Raw genomic sequence first — 10,675 nt, forward strand, 5'->3', positions numbered from 1 at the left:
ATATATGCGTGTGTGTATAATACACAAACAATACAAATATATAATATACAAAAATTCTGTGTGTCACCTGGGGGCTAAGCCCCCTTGTCCTTAAAATCTAGTGACACCCCTGAAGTGCACAAAGGGCGGAACGAGGGTGGGAGTGCAGGTATTGGGACAGGACCTAAGTTTAGTTTACTTAAAATTCTGTACTGCACCTTTAATGTAAAGAGGAGCTTGCTGATGACTGCAATGATAGTTTTRGTCTACGTGTGTAGCTATAAGGGAATGCATAATGGTTCTTTAGGTGCCAGGAAGAAACAGAAAAAAAGTWTATTTTATTTATTTATGCCCCCCTCCAGGTAATGTCTTGGCCACCACTGCACCTACTTCTCCTTGCATCRAAGTCTAGCTGCGCCACTGGCTTTCAGTCCTGAGTAGTGGTGTGAAGCGTGCAGGAGTGTAATCACAAAGCACCTGTGGAGGAACCGCCGGAGGTGGGACGGTGCTTGCCTCGTGAGCGCAGAACGTGCGCGCGCTCTCTCCACACACCWCGGACACCTCAGTGAATTCCGCCGCTCCACGAGACAGATATGCAGAACACCACGAGCGACGAAAAGCTCCCGAATATACTCATCGATAACCATCAAATGACACCAAACCACGTGCTGGAAGATTTAACTCTCCTGCCTCTGACGCTGACGCGGCTCTGAGCTCTGTGTGCGCGCGCCCGGACCGACCTGTTGACAAGCGCAACTGTTTACCAGTCCGTCCGTGTCCGGACCCTGCAGACCCACTGGCTGTAAAATGAGATTGGGAAGCATCCTTGTATTTGTCGCTCTCTGCTCTTTTACCGCTTATTATATTTATGAACCAATTCCAGAGGAGATCGATGAGAGATGGAAACTTATGCTGACCAATTCGTTCTTCAGAACTCTCAGTCACCTGGTGAGATAAAACTTTAGTTTTGTCAGATTATTTTTTACCCTACCAGTGTTTGTATTTACCTTTGAATTAAAACGGTGTCTCCACAGATTTATTCACTTTATAGTTAGGGTTTAATATTATTTCTAAAAGGTAAAATGTTCAAAATTGCATTTATTATGTTTGTTCTATAGAAACAGGTAAGAATATAGGTTGGACTTATTTTTTGCTGATGTAGATGTATATGCTGGTTACACCAGATTATGTCAGATGCTAATCCATGAGTTCTATAGTCCTGCTCACCTGTTCTAATAATAGATCCTATTAATGTAACTCATCAGGTTATGAACATTATGTGGTTTGCCGGGCATGATGGTAGCAGATATATTTTAWATTTTGAAATGAGAAGTGTTTGTGTAGCTTTACGTAACTTACACAAATTATTAGATTTTATTGTTTGTCCTATTCCAAATATTTTAAACCATATTGCGGCTGAAGATGTCCCAATCCATTTATTTAAAAGTGGATCAAACTGTAGTTTTATTTGATTTAATCTAGATTTTTACGAGTCATTTTAGAACCTAAATAATGTAGTTTCAACAAAAACATCAATTTCCTTAAATGTGCAGCAACCATGAGAAGCTGTGGTGCATTTATGTGCCCATTTGTGGAATGCAATGACTGATAAATGTCAGTGGTTTTGATGTCTGGCCCCCAAATTGAAGAAAGTCAATTATCCTTCCTCCCCCACCTCAAAATTCCCTCTGGACCCCAGAACAATATAATGGCTGTGCCTCAAGTGTAAGCCATATAACCATTCTTTGCTTGTGCTTCAGAATAGTTTGTTATTAAAGTTAAAAATCAAAAAAGTTAAAAACACAGTCACACAATGTGCTCACCCCTATCCCACAAAAAGCCCTCCGCACCCCCCTAGTGGGGCCCACCCCATAGTTTGAGAACTGCTGTTTTATATTAACCACTAAATATCAAATGGCTTTGAACAAATCCTGTTCTTTGAGTTGTATTTCTATTTTTGTTTACCCAAATGATCAGATCACAGTATTGTTTTTTCAGACTAATACAAGTGCCTGACTGTATACACACTGTGTGAAGATCCTAATGGCTGTGATGTGTTTGTTGGGGTCGCTGTAAAGGTTAATCAGCTGATTGGGTCATCCATGCTTTCATAAATAAACCTTCAGATGGGATTGTTCAAACTAGATAAACTTTGGGAGCTGCTGACGTTTTATAAGGCAACGTTCATGTGACTATTGGTGTTTTCTGTTTACAACTCTTTCTGTGTTGCAAAGAAGTTCACTTTTCATCAGACAAACTGGATTGCAGCTTTACATTAAAGTTTTAAAGGGACAAAATATGTAACGCATAAATCAATCCACCTTCTGTCATTCTGTCCTTTTTTCCAGGCTGACCTCTGTGAATTGGTGGGCTTGACCGACTACATGGTGGTAATGTATGCCATTACTCTGCTAGAAAAGATTGTACCCGTGTCTGACGAACATGTCGAGGTGACAAAGGAAAGGTTTGATGGAGTGGAGGTGGTGCTGTACCAGCCAAAGCTCCGAGGCGGTGACACTGATCTAAGGAGAGCCGTCRTTTACCTGCATGGTGGAGGATGGTGCCTGGGGAGTGCCAGTAGGTTCACAAATTCACTCCTTCTTTCTTGTAGTGAATAAGTAACATATACTGATGCTGTATGTTCATCAAACAGTATTGTCCTGAAAACTGACTGGTAATTTAAAACGCTGTGAAGAGGAGTTTGGCACATTTTGCTTTTGTCACATGTTGAATGGTTTAGTAATAACAGGAAGAATCTTGTATCAGAGGTGTCACATTCATATCAGTTGAYATATCCTGCATGACTCTGTTATTATAGTAAGTTTTAGATCTTTTAAATTAATGTTTTGTTTTTACAGTGATGAGCCCATATGATCTCCTGGCAAGAAAAATTGTCACTGAACTAAACGCAGTAGTTCTGTCTGTAGAGTAAGTATTTCACCGTCAGTTCTTACAGCGGTCTGCACAAACTTCCATGTAATAATACTTTTCACACAAAACAGTTCAAAACATTAAATGTACTGAATATAGGTACRTAAAAGGTCTTATTGAACTATAAACATCTCCTTTTGTATATTATCTGCCTTCCTTTTCTAATTTAGGCATGAGCTCTGCAGTTACCTGCAGACTAGATTTTAAGGATAGTTCAGATCTTTTGAAGTGGGGTTTTGTGGAAAAGTTATGAACATTAGTATCTTACCTGTTAGATGGCTTTTGAAATCATCTCGGCTTGGAAAAAAATGCTTATGGCTTGTCTGTTTAAGTCAAAATGCAAGTAGATTTGCTTGTGTACGATTGTGTAAGCCTTTACTTTAGTGTCAGTTTAGCATCAAGTGTATATTCTGGCAGTAATATGATATTCATGCACAAAGTAYGTCAGGCTACACAAAGTGCAAACAATGACAGAACTCTACAATTTCAGCAAAAATACTTTTCTAATTTTTTATTAATTATTGAAGTTGTGTTCAAATATCTCACTATCCATTCCTATTGTAAATTACTGTGGGATAAAATAAGTATAAAAGTGTTTGCTTGAATTGTTATGAAATGTTTGAGCATGGAGTTGTTTTTAGATGGAAAAAGTGCACTTTGACCATTTTCRGTCGTAATGTGATTTACTTGGTTTAATAAATAAAATATTTAAAAGGTGCACTGCTAACCTTTAATAGCTTCTCTAATTTATTAAGTGTTGATTTCTTGTATAATATTTGTGTCATGCTAATACTGGCTATTARCACGTTATATTAAAAAAAGAAAATYATACTTGCTTGATACAAAAAAAGAAAGAAAACTTTGCCAACAGTTAAAGAAAACCCATTGTTTCATCAGTCTTTGAAATTTGAGTCCTACCTCTGAATGACATCAGATTGTTTATGTTTCTGAGATTAAAATGTTGTCTGAGCACAAACCTTCAATGTCAGCTTTTATTTATGGTTCAACTTTAATCTTCTGTCTTCTTCAGGTACCGCCTTGCCCCCGCTTACCACTTCCCTGTCCCGTATGAGGACGTTTATCGTGTGGTCAAACATTTTCTCCAGAAGGGGGTGCTGGCCCAGTACTCAGTGGACCCAGAGCGGGTTGCCGTGTCGGGGGATAGTGCTGGAGGGAACCTTGCAGCTGCTGTCTCCCAGCAGGTACTGAATATATTTTGGCAGCTATATTATWATTCTGGTTTACATAAAATAATTTCAGTACAAGATGTCAGGAGACAAAGAGAATGTGTTTGAACAATAACAATGAGTTTCCTGGAACCATAAGATTGTTCAGTATTTTATTTTAGCAGTGATCAGAATCCATTAGTCAGGTTTGACAAAGCTGTAAAGACTTTTATGCTTGTTATAAAACTGCTGGCTGCTTTTAAATAATGTAGATGCACATTCTGACAATGTTTAACCCTCGGGAAGTAAATTTGCCATGACACTACTTTGAACTGAAGGATCTCATTGCAGCTATGTCTTCAGAGAGTTAACGTTGCTTTAAACTGGACTCAAATATGTTCTTGTTATTAAGGTGGCTGCTGAATGACTAGAGCAGCGGTGAAAACAAAAATGAAACCTAGAAGAATGAAAGGAGTACTTTTTTGTGACAATGTGGAAAAAGAAAATCTATATTTTTGTAATGTTGTGAGCAGTTCAGGGTAAAAAATAAATGCTKAATGTTTCAGTTTCCCGGTAAAGTTTGCTCATAGCAGTTTAGTGTCTCACTTTGCTGATGAAGCATTTTAGCTTTGAACTACAGCACAAAGAGAGTTTTTATTTTAGTTTAGGGAAGAGTAAAAATAGAGTTACAGAAACTCCAGTCCACCAAATTAACTGTCTTATTCCAAGTGGAGATGCTCTTTTACAGCATCTGCTACGCTGTYACCATTTACACAGCAATCAGACCATTATCCTATTATCGCTGTGAAGAGAAATAAAAGATAAATTGATAATAAAATATTAAACATCTGTTTTGGTGCGCTCACTCTTACTTTATAAATATTTGTATTTCTATTTTAGAGGCTGGTATTTCAACACACAAGCCCTGTGGAGACTCATAAAATGAGTGGGGGAAAACTCAGCGGTATAATGGACAAGAGGCACATGAAGAGATAAAATGAGGCTCAAAGAATAATCCTTAGCAGGGCTGGGAGTTCTGAAGATAATCTCTCTGGAATTTAATTTTGTAATAGTGATCTGGGTGGAGGTTTGGCAAATTCTTAGATACGTTCTCTGACCTTTGGTACAGTTCATACAAACACAGCWGACGTAGAGCTGAAAACACTGATCAAATTATCGGCACAATGCGATTATTTTAGATCATACATGGATTAAGAATCAAACATAAGACTTCAGGCATGTGATTGGTGTAAATGAGTTTACTGGTTCCTGTGAGAACAAAGAGAAACAAGTCATCCATCGAGTGTTGGGTAATAAACCTTAAGTCAAATGACTTAAGACCTTGGAGATGCTCATCACACTCTAAATCAGACTTATTGATTCTTTAAAGTTAAYGCCAGCCTCACTTCACTGAGGATCATGCCCTCTATCATTTTATGCTCCAAAAGACACGCAAAGCAGAGGATTTTTAAAGCAAACCAGTTAACGCTGTTTGATTAGGAAAGACATTGGAATTAGCACAGGTCTTAACTGTAATAGCTTACAGATCAATAAGTTTAATTTTTAGTTGTTTAACCGGGCAAATGAGATCGCAGATCTCATTTTCAAGGGAGGCTTGAGCCTGACGGCAACCTAYTGCACATGYTTTTTGTTGTGTGGGGGAAACCAGAGYACCCAGATAGAACCCGCACAACGAGAACATGCAAACTACMACAGAAAGACCCCAGGTCCAAGCCGGGGATCGAACCCAGGACCACCTTGTTGTGAGGCGAGAGTGCAAACCACTGAGCCGTCATGCTACCAACTTATGTCAGCTTTAAACATAAGTACTGTGCATCTTATTTTCTTTTTTTTCCACTCTGTTAATGCAGAAATACTAGTTTTTACTAATGATGCACACAAATGAAACAAAAACAAACTGTTTCTGTGAAAGCAGTGTGACTTTCTGTGTTAATTGTGTAACATTTGTTGAGTCAAGGCTACAAAATACAACTTTCGTTTCTTGAAACCTCTGCTTCTTTTAGTTTCCTCTGAAATGGCGTCATACTGTAACTGTTTCTGTCCTTTTTCACAGTTGCAGAAAGAGCCAGAACAGCAGATTAAGCTGAAGGTTCAAGCGCTCCTCTACCCCGTCCTGCAGGCTCTGGACCTCAACACGCCGTCATATCGGCAGAATCAAGACATGCCCATTCTGCCACGCACCCTCATGGTTCGGTTCTGGAGCGAGTATTTCACCAGAGACAAGGCCCTGTTCAGAGCCATGATGGCCAACACCCACAACARCCTCGAGTCTTCCAGGCTGTTCAAGTTTGTCGACTGGAGCACCTTTTTACCAGAAACGTACCATAAAGAATACAACTACAGTGCTCCTTCAGTGGCACAGGCAGCCGGAGGGGAGGCAGCGGAGACGGATGGACCTTCTCGGTCTTTCGCTGACCCGAGGGCATCCCCGCTGTTAGTTCCTGATGCAGATTTATTCCCTCTACCCAAGGCCTACATTCTGACTTGCGAGTATGATGTTCTCAGAGATGACGGGATCATGTACGTCACACGGCTCCGCGCCGCTGGAGTCGACGTGACGCACGAACACTACAACGGTGGATTTCACGGAGCTTTGATGTTCACCGTTTGGCCAACCGAGTTTCTGATTGCTCGCCGCATGACGGACAACTACATCAAGTGGCTCAAAGAAAACTTGTAAAATATCTCAACTGTCTTACTATTCCAGTTTTCCCACACAGTGGCGCTGATGTTAGATTGTGTGCAAATTTATCCTTGTGTTAAACGTTTTGTGATGTTTGTCTTTGTTTGTGCTCATTTTTGTATATAAATACATTCAACTTCCCTAAATACAATCAAAAATCAGGCTTTTAAATATTATCAATTTCTCTTATTAGCTTGCATGAGCAAACAGCACTACAGTTTTCATCATCAAACTATGCGTTTACAGCGTTAATGTCAAAAACAAACTGTAGGCGATTGCAATAGTAGTAAAAATAAAATGATGTTTAGCAAGTTGGCTTGTGCTGTGCATTGCTTCCCAAACAGGAACTGCTAGTTGAGCTAGTATTTATTGCATCATTTTTGGCACCAACGTGATGTGAAATTACCCCTTCAAGGATTTCAGTGATTTATCATAAGTCTTTGTGAAGCATGGAAGGATTTTTGCAACAATATTTTGAAAAAAAAATATATATATATTTTGGACAGAGTACACATCATGGCTTCCCTSTAGCTAAAACCTGTGATTGTTTGGATAAGTTTACTGCAAATCAGTCATGCTTTCTAATTCCAAATCAAAGATTGACAGCTGGAAGCAATATTTGATGAGAAAACTTTGCCTTTTAATCATGACAAATGAAGTGAAATTTCATTAAATACATTCCAACACAATAGTCCCAATGGAAAAACAYAGACCATGCATGTTGTTAAAGTTAGATGTGTGTAATGTTATATGCGTTAAAGAAAGGTTTAGTTTCTAAAGAGTTTGGTTAAAAAAGCTTTGGAGCCTTATTGTTACAGGACATCAAAACTCAATACAGTTTAAGTGTTAAGGTTAACCTCTTCCTTTGCTCAAGTATAGATTTTTATAATACAGCACAACTGGCTTTAAATATGTTGATCCCCAGGAATTACCCTTATTTAAAGAAAAAATAAATATGAGATGGCTTAGTTAGTTTTTAGCTTCATGCTTATTTGACAGCCCTTTAAAACACTTTTTAATATTTTGTTTTTAATTATTCATGTGAAAGTTCACAAATGTTTTACAGCATGAATATTTTGGTTGAACACTTCCACATTCGCAGTTGTCAGTGACTGTTTTGTTTTGGTCTATTGGATGAAAAATGTTTGCGTCATTTTCAGATTTTATGTTACATGACAATAAAATGGTTGATTGTACTTATGAGCATTTTTTTATGYGACAATGCGATAAGGACAGGATATGAAGTTTCCTGTTGTGAATACCACACATGCAGTAAATACATAAAACAGGCAAAATCAGYATAAAAAAACTAACAAAATAAGAGCATAAATTAGCTGAATTTACAGGTAAGTGAAATTTGATAGGAAAAATGGATCAAGAGTTAAAATGGTGGCCAGACTGAAGAGTAAGATGCTTTAAAAATGATGAAATAGAAGTTAGGACAAATCTTATTAAAATATTACATAACATGTATAGCTTTTACATTTAGTTCTCTGGCAGTTTTCATCTTTTGAAAAATTATTTTGGCCTTCTGAAGCTTTAACCATAAATAAATTCCATTGTGGCTTCAGCTTTTTGCCTAATCTACAGGAAATGCCAAATTATATGCTTTGATGGACCTACATTTGTCTTGACATGATGGAAAAACAAGCATGAAATCATGTTTGCTTTCAAGCCATTTAACAAGATTGTCAGAGCTTTATTCAAAAACATGTTTTCATAGAGAAGAAAACCTTAAGAAAATAAAGTTAAACTTTTTAAAGCTGGAATTTCAAAGGGCAAAGCTGAACAGTATGTGTGCGTGTGTGTGTGGGGGGGTAAGTAAAAGTAAAAAGCTGTCAAAACAAAGGCATTACACAGTTAAAGTTGTATAACATGTGTATGAGACCTAATTTGCAGAAACATGCCTACAAATCCCTTTTATTCTCTCTTCTGAGCCATTCATCCATGTTTCGGTCTTGGCTGAAGTCCTGACACTTCTTTTGTAATCCACACAAAAAGCCCTGTAAAAAGCACACTGAAGCTTTCTTAAGGTGAAACAAGGGAATCAGACTCACCTTAAAATATGTCACTACAACACTTAACAAGTAGGAATGCAATGATTAAACAAATTCACCTTTTCCAATGATTAAATAGAGCACTGTACTTCAAATTCAAGAGTATGGGAGGGATAATCAGATTACAAAAGGTTAATCCTAAGAAGCCATTCATTAATAGCATTTAAATCAGTTTCCTGAAAGTTTGACAGAAGACTTCACTTTTTGTTTTGTCACATCTGCTTCAGTAAACAGCAGGCTGGTTTGTTGTGCTGCACTTTGTTTCATTTCACTTCATACTGTCTGCAGCTGAGATGACAAAACCAGACTTGACTTGAAGGGAAGGAAGGTATGTTTTTACAAAGAAAGGAGTGATAAATTATCACGACAAATAAGAATGAAAGGTGGTGTTGGGTAAGTTGTCACTCCTAAAACAGAATAACAAAGAAAGTGTTCAAAGTGATGAAGTACCTGCTCATAAACCTTTTTGGAGTTCTTGTGTTTTTTTTTTCTCCCCAAATTCAAAATGCAATTGATGGAAAGGCTGTAAGCTTAACTGTGCAGTTCAGTTATAATGCTTATTGTTAGGAAATGTCAGTTTTTTTAATGTCCAATATAACGGTAAACATCAAAAGTGAAACTGTTAAACAAATTGTCAATATTTGGGTATTTAGAATGTTATAAATCTTTATCTGTTTTATCATAGCTTTGAGTAGACATGCTGTGGTGATGTATTTCTATAAATTCTGTATTTACCGTAATTTAAGGAAGGTCAGAGATGGTAGATCACTGATAATGATTGTTTTGCTTAAATGTAAGTAAGCAAGTAAAGTTTTATTTATAAAGCACCTTGCACAGAAATATATTCACAAGGTGCTGTACAATCATCAACGTAATAAGAATGGTGGAAAGAATAAAATGAAACAGAAACACACAAACAAATGCAACAGAAATTGAAACATCAAATCAAGAAATTAATTTCTAAAATTGTAAATCAAACACAAGGTCAATGCAGTTCAAAATATACAATAATACACAAAAACAAGGAATGCGGGCGAGAAAAATATGTCGTAAGTTCAATAGTAAAGAAAACAGATTGGCGACCATTCACAGTGGAGGTAGGCTGGCAGTAATGGTGAAATGGTTAGCTGAACGCTTGAGTGAAAAAGTGAGTTTTTAGGAGTGTCTTGAAAGAGACAATATTCTCAAGGGAGCGCAGATTAAAAGGGAGTTCATTCCAGAGCCTGGGGGCCACAGAGGAGAAGGMACGGTCACCACGGGTCTTAAAGCGAGTGAGGGGAGCCATAAGGAGATTTTTGATCTTGTGAGCGGAGGAAATGTAGACTGAATCAAAGATATTAAAATTTCATCTTAAATTACCAGATTAATTACATTTTATGTTTTCATTTTTTTTAAAAAACATTAAAAAACAAAAACAATCTGTCATGTTAGTTTATGATTTTAGTTTAAAAGTTACAGTTCACTCTTACAAATTTACAAAAGTATCAACAATATGATTCATAAACATCCTCATTCATTCACATAAAAAATGAAAAAGCTTAACAGATGACAGTACAAACAGTTTATATTAGGAAGCTTTCACTGGAAAAAAAAAACATATACAGTATGTGGCTAAGCAAAAAATGTTTTCCTATCAGTGTAATATATCCAGATGCCGGTAATCCACTTTGGTCTTAGCCCAATTTAGACTAGCTATTAATGCAATATAGCCAGAAATAAACTATTTATTCAAAAAGAGCTTGTTCAAAAAGCTATATACAATAGTTAAGATATTAAAAGTCCATAACCTCCACAAAAACATACTTCAAAAGATCTGACWTGTCAATTTAATGCAGGAG

At 37.2% G+C, this 10,675-nt stretch overlaps 1 protein-coding gene across 1 annotated transcript; it reads left to right on the plus strand.

Annotated features, from left to right (window-relative positions):
- Positions 1-862: 862 nt before the first annotated feature.
- Positions 863-7,976, plus strand: aadac (arylacetamide deacetylase; the record flags this gene model as incomplete). Its single annotated transcript, XM_014011090.1, is given in 5 exon segments — positions 863-927; positions 2,328-2,556; positions 2,838-2,907; positions 3,941-4,112; positions 6,151-7,976. Coding segments are annotated over 5 exon segments (1,137 nt in total). The 3' UTR covers positions 6,778-7,976.
- Positions 7,977-10,675: the final 2,699 nt, after the last annotated feature.

The sequence above is a fragment of the Austrofundulus limnaeus genome, unplaced genomic scaffold, assembly GCF_001266775.1.
Source record: "Austrofundulus limnaeus strain Quisiro unplaced genomic scaffold, Austrofundulus_limnaeus-1.0 Scaffold76, whole genome shotgun sequence".
In the NCBI taxonomy this organism is placed as follows: Eukaryota; Metazoa; Chordata; class Actinopteri; order Cyprinodontiformes; family Rivulidae; genus Austrofundulus; species Austrofundulus limnaeus.